Genomic DNA, 18,796 nt, shown 5'->3' with positions numbered 1-18,796 from the left:
ACCGTGATAGCTGCTGGCTTGTTCCGAAACGCCTTATGCTTACTGTAAGAAACATAAATTAACAACAGTACAGTCCAAAGCAATGAAACCTGACAGTCGGATAACTGAGAGGGAAACTCAACATTTTGAATGCAAGACTGTTCTTTTTAAGAAGTACTACAGGACAGAAACATTGGTTCACATTGAAGTTGAGGTTACTTTTCCTACTGATGATAGGTTATTTAAGAACGTAGACAAATATTAAGGGCATGGAGAAAATATTAATACTCCATGTCAGTTTGTTGTAATGCTTTCCTAACTGCATTCTATTTCCCAGTCATGTGAATTATGTTATCGATAGATACTTTAAGAGAAATTGATTCTTACAACAGAACCGAACCGTCAGACGCAATGATCTGTTTCGTGCTTGCCTTATTCTCACAAACACATAAGCAATGCAATTTATAGTGTTAACGCATTGACCAGTTAATAAAAACTAGCTACGCGCTATCACAAGCGAGATCTGATCTCGATACCCAGGAACGTGACTCATTCTCTACGCATTTAGCAACAGGATATTGCGTTCGCTAGTGCACTCTTAATACTTGTGATTATGTTGTATACAGCTTCTTACAGTATCCATGTCAGCGGCATGGTAATTCTACCTCCAGACTTGGCACCAATTAGAATCGCGCTTGTAGCATAACCGCAATGTCTGGTCAGCCACAGCTGGTTCTTGACGTGATCCGGAAGGTGTGCAGTTTCCAAAACCTCTGTTCGTTGTATTGAAATTAATTATGGAGACAACAATCTTCATACTAGACGCCGTGAGAACATCGAATTGTACGAGGTAGTAGCAGCTCACTTACAGCCAATGCCCATAGGACAGTTTAACAGTTGCATCCGTTGTAAGATTTGAGGTTCTCAAGGTGATGTTCTGCGTTGTGACTCCGTGTTTACTCGCATGTGGTTACCAACATTTCGGAGAAACATGCGGTTTTCGTCTTCAGCATACCTCCGCATGACCTCTGTCACGAGACCCGTTTTCTCTCCAAGTTTGCTGTTTGCTATTAGATTTCGTTATATTTGTTTGTGCACGGTTTATGGCAGCCGACTCTGTCTCTCAGCATCCTGGACTGTACTACTCACTTTTGATCAATAAAACAGCAACCCTGGGGCTAAAGTACCTGCGATTGTCAGATAACATGGGATTGCAGAATCTGGATTCGGTCGATGAATTTTTGACAAACATTTCTACGTAATTTTATCTTTTTAATATTATGAACGGATTCGACAGTTTACCATCGATACCACCACGAAACTGCTAATCTCGCTAGCAGCGTTAAATGACAACAGTTAGTCATTGTGTTTTACCCGCCAGATTATTTCGTGACATATGTTATCTTTACAGATTGAGTAAAATTAAGCATTAAAGAGAGAGTAATATTAATATATCTCACTTGCTTATCAATATCTGTGATCCTTATAATTGGATAATAATTATTTAAATAAAGTTTTAAGTAAGGCGCAATCCTAAACAAATGTCGTTCAATAATTTTAAACGTACAATGTATTTGAATTAGTCACTCCAAAGTCCCTCCAGAGAACTCGCGTTTTTTTACACGAGTTTCGATGTAATCGTTTGATGATAATTATTAGTGAAATCTGCAGTTGATTTGTCTAGAATTTTTACTCGGTTTGTTGACGCGTTTTATTACTGGCATGGTGTCTTCAGCTGTTGTGTGCTAAATATTTAGTTTAACATGTAATTATGTACAGCATCTTTCTCCGAAATGTTGGTATATAACCACCTACGAGTTCACACGGAGTCACAATAGAGAACATTTGGTTTTAAAGATCAAAAGCTGTGCGTCCTTCGTTGTTAGACTAGTGTTAATGTAAAAAAGAGATTGCCATGCGGCTCCACGGTCATAAAAACGTAGAACATTGATCATTGGGAATGTTGCCTTGTGTTTATAAGATTTCATAGTAAAAGTCCAAGTAAAGAACGAGTGTTTCCACTAGAATTTAAGTAGTCCTATGAACGCAACAGTGAGTGCAGCGTTATACAATTGTTGCAGGCACTGGGGCATGTGAGTGGGGGTCACATCAATCCAGCCGTGACGTGTGGGCTCGTTTTCTCGGGGCACATCAGCATCCTCAAGGCTGTCTTCTACATCGCGGTGCAGTGCATCGGCGCAGTTGCTGGAGCTGCTGTGCTGCAGGTAAGCCGTCCACGCCTGCCCGTTCATTCAGTGAACATCTCTCCTTGACACTGAGTTTTGATGTTCAAATTTTCAGTGTGTCTGTGTCAATGCTTTGACATTTACGTATAACTAAGACACTAGTAATGAAAAATATGTCCGTGAATAACGCATGTAAATTAAATTGGTCGTTCTGTAACAAAAAAAATCAAAGTTTGGAGTAGCGTCTTACGTGAAAGAGTAGGCCTACAACAGACTTAACTTTCAAAAACTTTGTACTGATAATTTTAATATGTGCATTGAGGTATGATATGTCGAGGGCTGTGAAAGAATTGCACATTTCTAGAGGTAAGCTGAATACAGTTACATGTTTAGGATTGTTATTTTTCTTAACTTCAGATATTTCCTTTTCTCATAGCACAAAGAAACGAAATTCAAATCGAATTTCTTAAACATTTCCAGAAACACCAATTCGCAATAAATACTATTGCCGAAAGCTTATCAGTTACTGTTGACAGTACAAAGACGCCTCAAAACGAAGAAGTTCGATGAGAAAGAGAGAGACACATTTAACATTTTTTCAGCAGTATTTTCCATGGCGTCATGTATTAATACAATTAGTCAACATGTTCGTTCTGAGACGTGGCTGTACACTTCTGTGCACTTTTCATTATAAATATGTCGTCTTTTGGTACAGATTTTACTTGTCTAATCCGTCTCCTGGTTAGCATCTATGATCATAATAGAATTATCGCTCACGTGGCTTAATATCACGATGAGGAATAAAAAATGACAAAAAGAGGCTTCTTCTACAGTTAGTGAGATGCTAAGCGGTACATTTGACTGTGATACAAGAAGTAAAAGGAGAAAATTGCATACTAAAGAATTTATAATTTGTATTACTATCATATAAGATGAATTGGAGGCATGTAGCACGAATGGGCGAGTTGAGAATTGGCTGGAGTGATTACTACCACGATAAATCGAATGTGTTTAACACGGATGAAGTCGTCACACTGTCGTTCACCCTGGCTCTGAGTAAAGGAAGATGCTCTGTATAAAGCAGTGTCCACAAATAAAATTAAAATTACGACTTATGAACAGCTGCAGACCGATGTTAAGGCCAGGTAAAGAATTGCGTATTTTCTGACCTCGGTCCTGCATGAGCTGAATTACGATCATACAACATAGCACCTTCTTGCTTTCTCTCACGGTCATTCATGGACCTTGTCCAATGTTGCGGTCACTCGAGCGTACAACCACATCCTTATAGCTTCCGGCTGCTGAGAGCCAAAGCGATGCATCGGAATACTATTTATTAGTCACATCCGAATTGTGTATTTACCTTATTATGGTGCGCGACACATTCATAACCACACAATTGTCGATTTAAGATACAGAGTATATTCGTGTATCGAATTCTTCTGTACACAGTTCTCTCCATTTGGCTAGGCCACCATAGCCGGTTTATGGTGCAAAAGTGATCTGTGATCTCAAGGAAGGTTTTGAAAGTTTACATATAAATTCATTCAACGCCAGAGTTTACTGCTAAGTACGGTCCAACGGATATCTCGCGTTCTAGGTGAAATATTCTGAAAGCTAAGACCACCAGATGGAGTGTGTTGACCGTATACGATTATTCGTAATTATAAACTTAACCGTACACATGTGTGTAATCTAAATACAGCTTAATAGGCAAAAGTGTAATTTTGCCTCGTGCCAGGGTTTTTGTTGCAATCCAGCAGACTGTCAACGTAACGCAGATGGATGGGTGTTAAATCTCAGCCTGCTTTTCAAGACTGAGGTCCTGGAAGAACGAAATGTATCAGATTGGGCCCAGGAAACCTAATCTTACATGTGTATTACGTGGTATATTATTACAGAGAATTCTACCAGTACAAGATAAAAGATCACTGTCTCGAGGATACGGACTCTAGTATTTTTGTGGAATAGAATACAAGAATACAACACGACGTTCAGAATTTCAGTCCAAAAAAGAACCTGAAAAGTTGAGTATCTTTTGTTGCGTGATGCAGGTAATCATGGTATTTCAATTGCACCATTTGGTTGTACTGGGTTCTGTTCCCACGGTAGTTCATTAAGATTACGATATTGATTGCCTGTGTGAAGGATTGAAACAGAAATACAAGGCGAGATGTTGGGTGATAAATCTTAAAATAATCTCTGTCTATTGCATTGCGTAATTGCTGACGTTGGAGGATTTACTGTTGAATTCGTGTGTACCAGGACTGTCCAAAATCTTATCACTGGAGTGCAACGGCTAGATAAATTAAAATATTCTTTATTTTTGTACGCTTATGGAACACCCAGTGTAGCGAGCAAGACACGTGCGAAGCCCGCTAGAAGGCACTAGCACGTCAGTGCTGTAACGACTAGGGTTCATACCCAGGACTGCTTCAGGCTCGTAATAGAGACAGAAAAAGTAATGTTCATAGTTTTCAATTAAGTACGGAGCCATGCAGACGTATAATGGAGTGCAGTTATCGCTCCGTGTATTTTAATCCGGAAGTTGAATGGCTAACTTCATGCTTTGGCCGTTTTAACCCAGAGGAAAGGTCCCGGTGCGCGTTCGGCAAGAAGCTGGATGGGCCACCGACCCGGTATTGATGTTGTGGTGCAGAAGAAAACTCTGCACTGCTGCAAATAGAATCCTGGTTATCCAGTCCATAGCCTAGTCATTATACCGATTGAGTTGTCCTGGATCTTGAAGAGGCGTGGAAATGAAATTAATACCAAAAACACGTAAAATACTTTTCGGCACACAGAAAGCAGCTTCAAGTGCGCAGTAAAATCAAAGGACCGGAGTTTGTCCTGATATTAGGCAAAGCTGAGAGAAATTCGATCTCGAAACTTCAGTTTCTGCGTCCGTTTCAGGCGCTGACTCCGAAGGACGTGGTGAACTCGCTAGGCATGACAACCATCAACGAACTGGTGACACCGCTGCAGGGCTTCTTCCTGGAGGCGTTGATCACGTTCGTCCTGGTGCTGACTGTGGAGGCCGTGTGTGACGACAGGCGAACCGACTTGAAGGGCTCAGCCCCCCTGGCCATCGGCTTGTCCATCGCCACCTGTCACCTGGGAGCGGTGAGTGCCCTGCCTGTCCGAAGTGGGAAATCTAAAACCAGTCTTGAGAATTTCCTCGAGTGTCTTCAGTTTATGGAGGAAATTGCTGGTCTATTACCACTAACACGAATTTATCGCAAGCCAATCTACATCTCATGTAACGACTTTTGTAATTTGATAATATTGTAATTTGTTTTTCTGCCCTTTTATATATTTAATATTGACCGATTTTGAAAATACAGCATTATTTGTTTGTGACAAAATCAAGGAAGATGAGATGGGAAGGGAACATGTAACACGCATGAAGAAAATTAGAAATGATTTCAAAATTTTAGTAGCAAAACATAAAGGAAGAGATATCTTAAAGAGACCTAGACGTAGATGGAAGAATAATGTTGTTTGGGTACGTGAAGGAATAGTCTTCAGAATGTTAATGCGTCTGCAGATAAATGTATTATAAAATATTCAAATGGGACACCACCACACTGTTTTAGATCCATCTGTGATTACACCATATTATGAGATACACAATTTCTTTCTATGATTCATAGCTGAAATTGTTACAAATAAAAATATCGTTCTTGGCGAGAGATAAGTTTCTCGCTACGACTTGTATGAAGATGGCTGTCTTCTTGGATTTTGTATCTTATAGTTTGTTAGGTAATGGTCAAAGCTTCAGATGAGCTTACTGCCTTCGTGATCAGGGTAGCGAGGCAATAAACTTCTCTGAAACGTCGGTCGATATCTACCAGACTACGCGGAGCAACTTTCAAGAATACAGCCATCTTCAAATATCGTTCTCATTTACAACATACTAATTATATATTCATGTTGAATTAAAGGATCACCGTGTCTCCGGGCTAATTTGCCAATGGTCTAAACTTCTAATGTCAAGATTGCGCAAAAAGCATTTATAGATTAAGTCGTGTTAGTGAAAGCTTTTAGCAAATAAAAGCTAACCTCATTTGTTCACTGTTTCAAACTGGCACTCATAAGTACTAATTATTACTGTTAGTAGCGACTGTCGTTAGGCAACACTAATAATGATGCGACTGTAACGGAGTCCTGAGTGTCCTAGCAGATTCCACTTGCGAATTATAAGGACTGTTGCTAACCAGCAGTGACGGAGACGGTCTGGATTATTATCGATAATAGGCTTTCAACATCATAAAACGTCGACTGCCATGTGCTGACCTACCAGTTGGCTTTGTAACTATTTTTATGAAGATTTCTGCCTTCTGGGTTTTTGCGCTGTGTAGTCTGGTCGATGTTTACGAACGTTTCAGAGGTCATACTGCCTCCGTCATCAGGGCGATGAGTATGAAGATTTCTGTCTTCTGGGTTGTTGCGCTGTGTAGTCTGGTCGATGTTTAACAACGTTTCAGAGGTCATACTGCCTCCGTCATCAGGGCGATGAGTATGAAGATTTCTGTCTTCTGGGTTGTTGCGCTGTGTAGTCTGGTCGATGTTTAACAACGTTTCAGAGGTCATACTGCCTCCGTCATCAGGGCGATGAGTATGAAGATTTCCGTCTTCTGGGTTGTTGCGCTGTGTAGTCTGGTCGATGTTTAACAACGTTTCAGAGGTCATACTGCCTCCGTCATCAGGGCGATGAGTATGAAGATTTCCGTCTTCTGGGTTGTTGCGCTGTGTAGTCTGGTCGATGTTTAACAACGTTTCAGAGGTCATACTGCCTCCGTCATCAGGGCGATGAGTATGAAGATTTCCGTCTTCTGGGTTGTTGCGCTGTGTAGTCTGGTCGATGTTTACCAACGTTTCAGAGGTCATACTGCCTCCGTCATCAGGGCGATGAATCTTACATGCATTTTTATTGTTTCGACGAGGTGAGACTATGTCGCTGGAGATGCGGCCATCTCCCAGATATTACATGAGTGGGTGTAGAACAGGGGTGAAATGGTACTGACAGCATAGAACCGACAGACTTAGATAAAAACCTGTCCCCATGCAACTATATCCATAAAAGAATCCCATATTGACTGTCGTGGCGGCGACTAACCGCCTGAGCTGACACTTGTAACCCGTCTACCGCTGTGAGCACCTGATACAGATCACAGTTGAGGTCACGACGCTAATGTGTCAGGAAACTATCAGATGCTATTCCTAACCCGTGAAGCTGTCGAGTGGGATTTGTGCGTTGTAATGGCGAGCATGTGTTTGCGCTGTTCTGATGTGTGAAGTTTATTGAACTTATTTCTATATAATTTACAGTGTGTCATATTCGAATGTGTTGGATACAATTTATTTTGATGCCGTTTTTACAGCTTGAAAGCTAAGTGCCTTGTGAAAGCGCCGTTAATTACATATTGTGCCAATTTTTGCGCACGTAGACGACTTTGAAATAAGCATAAAAATTTTGTAAAGTCTGCTGAGAGCTTACTTAACTAAGAAGTAAAATGTACTATACAGTTTTGATATCCTGGGGTCTCGGGTTCGATTCCTGGCGGTGCCCGAATTTATAACTTGTGTTGGGCAAGGCCGTGGCCTAGGCAACACGGAGTTTCCCTCCGGGCACTTCCCCGGTTACTCCGTGGCATCCCAACAATTACTCCATTCACACACAGAAGAAGGCAATGGCAAACCACTTCTGGATCATCTGCCAAGAACGTATATGAACATGTCCCAGTCCGAGAAAAGGATGGAAGGATCCTGTTCATATGGACCTGTCGTCAGACAGAACACAAAATAAATAATAACAGTTTTGATATTTTTCAGCAACTGACTTTCTTTTTGTTAGTGAATTTTATGCACTGCATCTCGGGAACGCTTGACATAGTTGGTAAAATTATCTATAAATCCTCAAGTTTCGATATGAGACGTCATGGTTTACTGTCAGAAACACGCCAACAGACGCAAGGCAGAAACTGTACAAATTTCTCAAATACGTTATTTGCTATTTTGCAAACCTCATTGGCCCATATGAGCAATGTCATCGAATTGTAGAGTAGTTCGGTTGTAGTTCCCACACGTAGTTTAAGTGCAGTCACCAGAGTTAGTGCCTCCTTCGTCAGCATGTGTGCTACTTCTTCAGTCCGTGAGAAGGACGGTCATTGATGTGCGTTTGACCTGTGCGTGGCATTCTACTTCGGAGCATTTAACGGTATAGACCTGTCTAGAGCAGACCGGACTGGATCATTAGGTTATCTTTATTATCCAGTGCTATGAAATTGCTCAATCGTTTGGCACAGGCTATAAAGATGCTTGTAATAAGTTATTTTGTACAAATCGGATAAAATGAGCGCATAATGACGAGGTCGGATATATCTGCCCGCTCGTTTGCATGTTTTATTTCCGAAAGTAATAAACGAAGTTCCATTATATTTAATGCTTTGAGGAATTTCATTAAACGTTGTCGGGGTGGATTTTATTTTGATCTGTGTCGGTTCGGTACACAGTGAATTTTCGATGCCTACGAATATTTCTTGAGCACAACCCATCAAAGTCTCTTGTGCCGATCTTCTTTCAAGCGCTTGGCGCAAAAACTGACTAAGAGCCAGTAGTCAGTTTTATTGCATATAGGCTTTGCAGTGGAGCGCAGTCACGTTCACAAATTATATCAAACAAGGATGGTCCTTGCTGCCTCCACCATCAGGGTGATGAGTCAACTCATGTGGAAAACCTGAGGTGCAAGCAGGACTCTTGAAATTGCGTGTAGTGATATCTCGAAAAACACGCGCTTTGTAAAGTCATTTTATAGACTATAAAGGACAAGTAAACTTTGTAACGACCTGTCTAATATCGATAACTGAGACAAGTGGCGTGTAATTTCGATCGAAATGTACAGGATTGAACGTTGGGAGGTTCCGTATGCATTCTCTGTTAGGAGATAGACTATCATGTCTGGACGTTTTTGTGGTTTTACTCTGTCCCTACAAGCATATACTAGGATACTTCTTTGAAATAGGCGCAACCACGTCCCATCCACATCTATCTCAAATTTTATAAGGTACAACCTGCAATGTCCAAAAATCCTTACGTAAGTCAAACGAACAACGAAAGAAAAATGAAATATCCGTTACCACATCGTCTAGTCAGTTCCTCAGAAACACTTCAAACAGCCTGAATATCATGCAAGGTATATTGTATTTAAACAGCTGTATCCTCATATGAATAGACTTGCTGGCAATGCTGAATTAATTGCTTCAAGACACACGTTTTCATGTTGTGTTGCCAGTGTAGGACGAGTGTCACAGGCGACTTCCGACGTATCCAGTCGCATCAGAATCCTGATGATTTGGACAGAGTTGGTTCCCGAAACGTCGGTTTACTACGGTAACCAGTTAACGCCTGATTGCCCGAGAAGATTTTATTGAAATTTAAGCCTCTGTATTTTAAATAGTTTTATGGTTCTAATTAATTCCTTGTTCAAGAACTGGTCCAGAATAAATATCAGTTAACAGATGCGAAGTTTAGGATGTTTACCGTTATTTAGAACAAGGAGTGTACAAAGATACGAAGAAAAAAGCGAAAGAGCAGTGACTGACAAAAAGATATCGGCCAAGTGAAGAGAAATGTGGGCGTTGTTTTAAACGAGGACAGCAACCGGTACTGCAGGACACCTGTTGTCGATCATAAGAGTTAACCCGATGATAATTCCGGCGCTCTTGTAACTTCTCATTTCGTGGTTACTCCAATATCAGTTCATTCGTAGGTCTTGTTATTATATCGTTTTAAGCGAACGTGAGGGACGTAGCAAAAGTTGTGCAACTTCGCACAGAAACTGCCCGCAGGAGAAATAAGTACGTCATTGAAGTTCGTCGCGGATGTTTGCGCTGAAACCAAACGTGCTGCATCATGAGCCAGAAGTTGTTGGTAATCGACAAAAATGAAACGCTGTTTTACGCAGACCAGTTACACCATTTTATAAATATTCTTAGGCTGATAAAATTTTGCCCGTGGGAAATGAGAATTGTGCCCAAAGTTTGGGTGGAACGCATGAGAGGAAGATATATTTTAGTATATAAGGCGTTTTATTGTTGGGAATCTTGAATGAAAAGGGATTTATTAGCGAACGGTAATACGTTCATTTGAACACGGTGATCAGCCTTTGGATCCAATTTCGGCTTTCTTGACCGGCAGAGTTGCTGTCACCTTCTCAGAAACGTATCTCTTCTACAGGTTACAAAGAAAAGCTTCAAAAAGCAGAACTCGGGTCTGTGAAAAATAAATTTTGATTCAACTGCGTAGTTATAGGCGTGTAGCCTCGAAGGGTAGGGTGATTTATGAAGCGTGTACTGGAATGGAACTAAAATTTACGATACCGGTAAGTTACTACTCTATTCGCTTAGAACTCTGGTTGCTACGAACGCAGGATTTAATTAACGGGCTATACAAAGATATTACTGTCTTGCACAATCGCTGTGGATATGACCTGCCCCTGACCCTGGTAACGGGCATGAATTGGCATGTTTGCCTCCTTAGTGTAGAAGCCTTCTCTTGCCTTATTCATAACGTTATGTTTCCTGCGTGCCACGGCTAATTCATGGTGTGTTACGTGGCATATGACACAATAGAAACCATTGCCCTGACAGCAAAATACCAAAGGCATTTAATAAAATCTTCTCGGGCAATCAACTACGGTAAGAGCCCCATATTCTTAGGAAGATCTAATTATAGAGATCAGAATGGGAAGGGGATGTACCGCGCATGAAGAGATGAGAAATGCGTACAATTTTTTTTTGAAAGACTGGAAGGTAATTAGTCATTATTATACATGTACAGTCTGATGCCTTGGATTCCAGGTGTTGACCACATGCAACAGTGCCTATTGTGTTTTTTACAGTTTTGTTCTACATGTTCAATTCCTTTAGATAGAATAATCTGTTATAACAAATAGAAATATGGATTACGTACTTCTGGTTTGTGACACCCTGTACTTTTCTTAATGGTTACCAGCGTTTCGGAGGAACAATCATTTCCACTTTCTTGCACATTTTCACCATCGTGAAAACCTGAAATCTTACATTTAAATATGTTGTTACAAAGCATAGTCTGTCAGAATAGTTGTCTTTGTATTAGTAAAATTATCACTAAATTTATGTTGGAAAAGTTACGGTCAATAGTTGTCTATGTATGTATATATTTAAAGCAAGTTTCTTCAGCGTCCTGTTATGTTTCGTCTCGATTTTCCAAATCTGTAACCATCGTCAACAAATCTACCCCAAATCCAACGTAATCTCGCCACGCGTCTGGGTCAGTACGAACAGTGGCTTTCAGTGACAGCCTCAGATTCTGGTACTGGTACCATCGCAAGGTTCTACACTTACAGCCTGCAACAATTTCTAAAACAACGTATTTACACAAGTATTAACAGGCCAAAACTGTGTTGTAATCCACCAAAATAAATTACCAACAAGTTAAAACAATACAATATAATAAATACATAACTGAATGAAACGTGAAATGTGCTCCGCCCTCTGCGCAGGCGCGCATCAGCTCACTTTAACTTACAGATGCATCGTACGTTCACTTTTCTCTCGCTGCAGAACCTTGCAGAATGTCAGATCACATCCTAAAGCTGAATGACGAAAGACCTGAACGCGTACGACAGCGAGTTTTTGTTTTCATAATTTAATATCCCACGTTTTGTTTTGAAGTTCTATAATGATAAGTGAACGGTGGTGCCCACTTGGACGTGCCTGGGCAAGTCGCATCCTCTCCAGAGGCGACCTCTACGCCAGATTCTCAGTTAGGCCCTTCGCCGTCTTTCACCTAAACATTCGCTAAACTCACTCTATAAATCAATTAAGAACAAGCCCAAGGATAAAAATACCATTTACTTTTTTGTGCTGACCTGTCTTTCTTGCCTCGGCATCCTCCAGAACAGAAAGTGAAAGGTGAACTGTGCAAACAAATGAAGTGTGGTGAAGTTATGATGGATGCCACATTATCACGAACAAGTGTGCAAGAAACAAAACAGGACCTGCGTGCGAGCTGAATTGCGAAAGTAAAACATGTCACCGTCAATTATCCACATGTTTTAGGGTTGTTTCTATAAACGTTATAGTTCAAAGGAAGTCATAAACCAAACATAAATTATTGGCAGTACGTCATTATATAGAACCGCTTTGAAACAGTAAGTTACGCAATGAACTTGGTTTAAGAACAATAATATTTTAATGTTTAAAATTTATTTTTATAAGACTTGTACAGAATTTAATCTTAATTTACTTTCACACTGGAAATTGGCTTGTGTTTATCGTGTTAAATTGTGTGTACACATAGCAATCACAGGCTTTGTACGTTGAAGACTGGGATTCCGAAAACAGATTTTTGAGTCCGTTTGTGTTCATTAATATTTCGGACGTAAACTCATTGAGCCGTTATCGTATTCTGAATTAATAAAATCCTCTCGGGCTATCAGGGAGAGAATTGGACCGAGAAAGCGAGTTTTAACCATTTGACACGGCTGCTGGCCCGAGACGGTTTTATTAATTCGCTTCGCCGTCATATTCTGACTTTAAGTAATATATTTAAGCAGCGTGTTTTCAGTCGTTAAAATTTAATACTACTAGACACGTTGCATTTCAAGGAACCTCCTCTGGGGCACTAATGAAAAACACTGTGTCTTCTTTAGACTTGATAAATCTCGAGACAAATAGGCGTAATTAGTACATCAGTGCCAGGCACTTGGAAGGGCTGCTGAAGTGTGATTGCCTGATTTGTTGCAGATAAAATATACGGGAGCTAGCATGAACCCAGCCCGGACATTTGGGCCCGCTGTTATGACAGGACTGTGGGAGAACCAGTGGGTGAGTAGACTTTATTAGTTCTTAATCATTTTCAAGTACTTCCTTTGATTTGTTGTTTTATTGTCAGTTTGTTTCAAGGGAAAAAGTACTTCTCTAATATTTCATGCAGTTTTGCAACTTTTAAGGAAACATAATACGTTCTTTAACATTAGTGCAAGTTCTAGTGTCGTATAACTCTTGTACTTTAAATTTAGGCTTATGTGCAATGAATGTTTAAGTGGAAAGGGTTAGCCTACTTTACGGGCATCCAAATAAAGTTTATCTGTTACTTACTTCCTTCAATTCTTGTAATACTAATGTAGGAACTGCTGTAAAACTTTGCACTGGGCTGGATTCATTGTCATGTGTAAAATTTACAACGTAGTGTCAGAATAATTGTATTGTTCTGCAAGATAATTGAGTTTTGTTGTTATTTTTATATTTATGAGTAGATCCCACATTTGACAACACTGGAAACTGGATGTTGTGTTCGTCTTTGAACGTCTTTGTCGTAATCAAGTTTGTGATTATGACATGATCGTGAAGTGGCGAGTTACGTCAAGCGTCTGCATTGAGGGTGTGCTTGATGCTCGCAGGTGTACTGGGCGGGCCCCATCCTGGGTGGCGTGGTGGCTGGCGCAGTGTACAGGTTCCTCTTCCAGGCCAGGAAAGGGGAAGATGAGACCAGCTCGTATGACTTCTGATCATTTATTCTCAACATACATCATTAAGTCGTCATTGTATAAAATATTTTTGTATCATATCAATTGGAGAGAGGCTCTCGTGTATACTATATCAACTCCGTCCACCACGTTGTAATAACGACACCCTTCGTTTATCTGAGAACTCAAGGTCAAGGTAGGAATAAATGTCGTAGGACTAAAATTGGTGCCTCCATCATCAGGGCGATCTTGATGGAAGCAGCAGGTACCTCTGATAAGCTGGTAAACTCCTGCCAGACCGCCATCTTTGTAGTCACCGCCAACTCCTACATAGAAGACATTTTGTTTATGTCATATTCTGAAGATGGCTGAGCTCTGGTTTGTTCTGCCTTGTAGTCTGGTTGATATTGATCGGCGTTTGAGAGGAGCTTATTACGTCCTGCGCCCCGATGATGGAGGCTTTAAGCTTCCCCGAAACGTTGGTCAGTATCTTCCACACTACAACGTTCAACGTCCCAGAAGACAGCCATTTTCATATTAATCGTGCTGCATTTTATTTCCTTCCAGATGATTCAGGTGGCCAAGACTCGTAATTCAGACCCGCGTCCATTCTAAGACTACTTTTCATGTTTAAATGTTGATACTGTTATATTCAATGATCAGTCCATTCTAAGAACATGCTAATTGCTGCCATAACCCTGAGTGGTGTCACCGACCACATATTTCTACGATTAGCTCTCAGATGACTTGGGATGTTTACAACGTGGTAGATATAAAAAAGTCTGATCGTGTTCGCTTTATTTAAACAAAGCCTCAAGAATCTCATTTTGTCACCTACTTACGTACTTTTGTAACTATATGATATCGGATAATTGAAACATATCCATACTCATAAAATAGCAAATAAATAGCCAGTTACATAAAAATTAAATATATTATGTTATTGTATTGGAATATATTAATGGTATGTTAACTTGTCCCAAAAATAGCCTACATGTCACCAGTTTTCTGTGCCTAGTTCCACATTCTTGTCGTCTAATTTATATGTAAGTCTGCATTATTGGTTTAGGAGCTGTTACTCAGCGAAATAGGTCTACGTTACATTTTAATAAAAGTTTTTTTATGCCTGCCGTTTTCTGTTACACGCAGATGGAAACATTTGTGTTCAAACCATAGGTCAGTATCGAAATATAAAATAACTACGCTTGATTTGCGGCGAAGCAGAGAATTTTCAAGTACCGTGGTACATTCTTACCGTAATGGCAGTCGAACGATAGCCCTAAACGCTCCGTGCAATCACAAGTTAAAACGTTAAAATCCGATAGCGCTGTACCTTGAAAAATGCGACTGTATGGCCATGACTGAAGGAAATTGTATATAATGCTGATTAATTCGCGAAATTGTATAGGTCCAGTAGTCGGCAATATATTATTAACAATAACTGCATGTTTCGCCGTCCCTTTAGGAATTTAAGTGAGTTGTAATGGATGCAATAACCAGTTGCAGTCTGCATTAAATATAACGCGGCTTCCATTGGAAAGGTCGATCATACTCTCACAGCCAGGGAACACAAAAGTTGCCATGGTTTTTCCTTGACTGAAATGGAACGTTCAATTATAGTTCATGTGCTCTCATGGTAACATACTAGTTTAAGAATATGTTGAAATGTAGTAATTAAAGTGTAATAATCTATTCAATTATCAGTGTCTTGGTACGTTAACAGTTGAAAACTTGTTTGTGATTAATGTTTACGTGTGTGATAACGAAATGCCTCCGTGCGGACTCTGCGTTGCTTCTGTTGTTTCATTATCACGGATATTTGGTCTCAGAAAACTAAACTGTGAGGAAGTTAAGGTAGAATTTCAAAAAGGTATGCAGTCTTGAAGAACTTGGATAATAATATGTACATAGGCTTAATGTTTTTGAAAAATATTAGAGAGAATATAAAAATTTCAGCCAAAGGAAGCATAAGTAAGGGTTAAAGCAGCATAAACCGTGGTTTGACGAATGTTTAAATCTGTTAGGCAGAAAGACGTAAGCTAAATTGTAGTTGTTGCAGAACCCAAGGCAGATGAAAAGGTACATGTAAGACGTTAAAATTATTAATTTCATGTTAAAAGTCTGATACAGAACAAATTATATCTTGAAATAAAAGAGCGAAAATGTACAGGGACGTAAATGAATTCAAGGATTGTCTGAGATGACTTTGATGATCAACTTACGGATTCCTAGAGTATTTTAATCGAAGGAATTGATGTGTGGGGTTAATGATGTAAAAAGTAAAGTTTGTCCCACTATACGCATGTAGGCGTTTTGGGGTGAGTGGAGGTATAGCTCCTCTCTTCCTTGACCTCGGCACTAGATGGGGGTGAGTGGTCAGCATCACACCCCGGCCGGCTTTACCCCCGGGAAAGGACCCCGGTACCCATTGTAGAAGAGGCTGGGTGGGCCCCAGAGCCGGTCTGGACGCAGAGGCTAGAGGAAAAATCCTCTGCCCCTGTCGGGGATCGAACCCCGGTCGACCAGCCCGTAGCTAGTCACTATACTGACTGAGCTATCCCGGCTCATGGGGTTAATGATGTAGGCAACCTGAAATACATACAGCCGAGAGACAAGTAGGCTACCCGCTAGCCCTTTTTCAGTTGAGACAGACTTGATGTAGGTACATGGTAACAGATTGTATTCCGAGAGCCACAGACTTCTTAATTGTATTTGGAAGAAGGAAGAATTACCAGAGCAGTGGAAGGAGTCTATTATTATAATAATACCTATTTATAAGAAGGGTAATAACACAGGCCGTACTGGTTTTTAGGAATATACAAAATGTTATTCCTTATTCTTCTGTGAAGGTTAATGCCATTGGGTTCATCAATGTGGAGTTTGACGTAATCCATCAGCTACTGATTAGACATTTCTTTTATCAGACACCGGAGGAAAATCAAAGTACGATGAGGCAGTGCATCCGTTTTCTGTGCGCTTGAAAAAAGTTTTAAGTCGCTTAGGAGGAAAGTGTTTTATAACATTCTCATTGAATTTGGCATGCCAGTTACAATAGTTAGTCTAATTAAAATTCTTTAAATGAAACTTGTCGTAAAGTCCGTATTTTACGCCTTTTCGTATGTTATAGAAAAACCTAAAAATCAGAATACACTATCATCTGGCTCAGGATGGGGACAGGTAACGAGATGTTGTTAATACGGTAATGAACATTCGGGTTCCATAAAGTGCGGGGAATTTCTTGATTAGCCGATTTTCTGTAGATGGTCTTCGCTCCACGGAGTTTATTTAATTCTTGTCTAAGTCCACAGACCAAGACACTCTTCTTCACCCTTGCACATTTCTCTGTTGCAGATGATTGTCGGTGGAGGCTGGGTTTAGATCAGAGCCAGGTGAATCTGATAGGACGCATGTGGTTTTTTATACAGTCGCTGTTCTAACACAGCTTCAACAAGGAACTTGCCAGCCACAGGAGAACTCGTTTCTTCACGAAAATATTTAAGACGATTAGTCTACGTACTTAGCACAAGTAAATCCTGGTCCATTCACGCACAGGAAATCAGATACGTAATATCCGTTCGTCAATTTCACCTCTCGCACGCAATAAAACAGTTTCGTCTGTAGTTACATCGCATTTGCAGTGGCGTGTTTTTACGGCAAATGAAATGTTATAACTCCTAATGGAAAAACATGTCTTGCTGTATCTTGTTAGTGTGGTTTCTAAACTGTCGTAGTGTACGCTTTGCACTGCGGTTTGGGGCATCTCTGTCAGTATTTAATATTTACTGTCGACTGCGGACTGTGTATGTGTTATAGAGTTGTCAGTTCACTTACACGTGCGATGAACCCTGATGACGGAGGCAGTATGACCTCTGAAACGTTGGTTAACATCTACCAGACTACACATCGCAACAACCCAGAAGACAGAAATCTTCAGGAAATAATTCCCTTCGTGTCTTCATCGTCCTTTCTTCCATTCCTTTATACCCTTTGTATCCCTCCTCTCATATTCCTTTTCCATCTCTTTAAACTTAGATCAAAAATGAAATGTTTTTGAACCCTATATTGAAAAAACTGTTAAAGCTCTCTAATGGTAACAACACTTATGAAATGGAACATTTTTCATTTAACGTCATCAGTAAAAACGTCCTTGCCTATGTGAGCGTGTTCAAATATGTTGCCTTAATTTAGCGTTTTTCACAAGGTCAGCGCCCATTTAATATTATGTGTCCTCTATTAATTCAACCAAACGCACATAAAACATCAAACTGGGTTTAAAATAACACGGATAAATAAAGTAAGCCCACGACCGAAATTTAATTCTTAAAGGACATTGCAGTTCCCTATTAAACCCTCTTGTTTCACAGTTAATTTCGTGTAAGGTGGCGGAGAACATTCTCCTCGTCAGACTCATGGGAATTTGCCGAGTGCTGAGAAACTATAAGCTTTTACCAAGTCCGTTCAAACACAGTAATGTGATAATCAATACTAGAATATAATTCCAGGCTTCCACTAAGTACAGATTTCCTTTGTGATACAAAAAGAGACAATTTCCGAAAGTTAACTTATCAAAACGAAAGGTTTCAATAGCCACCAGTGTTCATGTCCAGGCTAATGTGTAATAATAATTCGATTTAAGTCGTAAATAACAGTAACCTAAACATTGAAGTTCCTGTCTCTGTTCAAGCACGTGAATGAAGTTCTTAAAATGACACTGTTCACAGTTTATAATGTAAAATACTGTTTAATTGTAATAAATTTGTCGCTTTTAAGATGCAATCCGTATTTCCAAAAATTGAAGAAGAAAAATTGTACAATAACATTTTTAAACTTCCATTGTTTGTGAATGTATACATGCGATTGTTTACGTGGCTTCTCAAATCAAAAAAACGCATCTGTCATGATGAACAAGAGCATTTATACAGAAGCATTTAGTTTTTTTCCTTTTCCAGACGACACAAGCATCGCATGATGAATATATTGTAACGAACTAAGTTCAAACATATCACATTTCCTCGGTAATTCAATAATGTAAGGATGTAATTGAATCTTCACTGTAATACAACGGCTAACGATCACTGACAATGAATCGTGTACATTTAACCTCTATTAATTGGCTTCC

The 18,796-nt window shown here is 40.0% G+C and overlaps 1 protein-coding gene across 2 annotated transcripts in view; it reads left to right on the top strand.

Moving 5' to 3' along the window:
- Drip (aquaporin homolog protein drip) overlaps window positions 1-18,453 on the top strand; it is a 51,307-nt gene extending 32,854 nt beyond the window's left edge. Inside the window, exons 3-7 of one of the 2 annotated variants that reach the window (XM_087340915.1) lie at window positions 2,061-2,204; window positions 5,079-5,288; window positions 12,956-13,036; window positions 13,612-13,706; window positions 17,029-18,453. In XM_087340915.1, the coding sequence (XP_087197041.1) occupies window positions 2,061-2,204; window positions 5,079-5,288; window positions 12,956-13,036; window positions 13,612-13,706; window positions 17,029-17,032 (534 nt within the window). In that variant the 3' untranslated portion in view covers window positions 17,033-18,453. Of the gene's footprint in view, window positions 1-2,060; window positions 2,205-5,078; window positions 5,289-12,955; window positions 13,037-13,611; window positions 14,609-17,028 lie in introns of those variants that run through there. The other variant, XM_087340914.1, reaches the window with a different exon arrangement.
- The last annotated feature ends 343 nt before the right edge of the window (window positions 18,454-18,796 follow it).

Source organism: Zootermopsis nevadensis, unplaced genomic scaffold (assembly GCF_977971745.1).
Source record: "Zootermopsis nevadensis isolate Lab colony 2312 unplaced genomic scaffold, Znev_1.0 Znev_ptg000061l, whole genome shotgun sequence".
NCBI classification, from domain to species: domain Eukaryota; kingdom Metazoa; phylum Arthropoda; class Insecta; order Blattodea; family Termopsidae; genus Zootermopsis; species Zootermopsis nevadensis.
The sequence above is the reverse complement of the archived record's forward strand: the minus strand, read 5'-3'. Positions and strand labels throughout refer to the sequence as shown.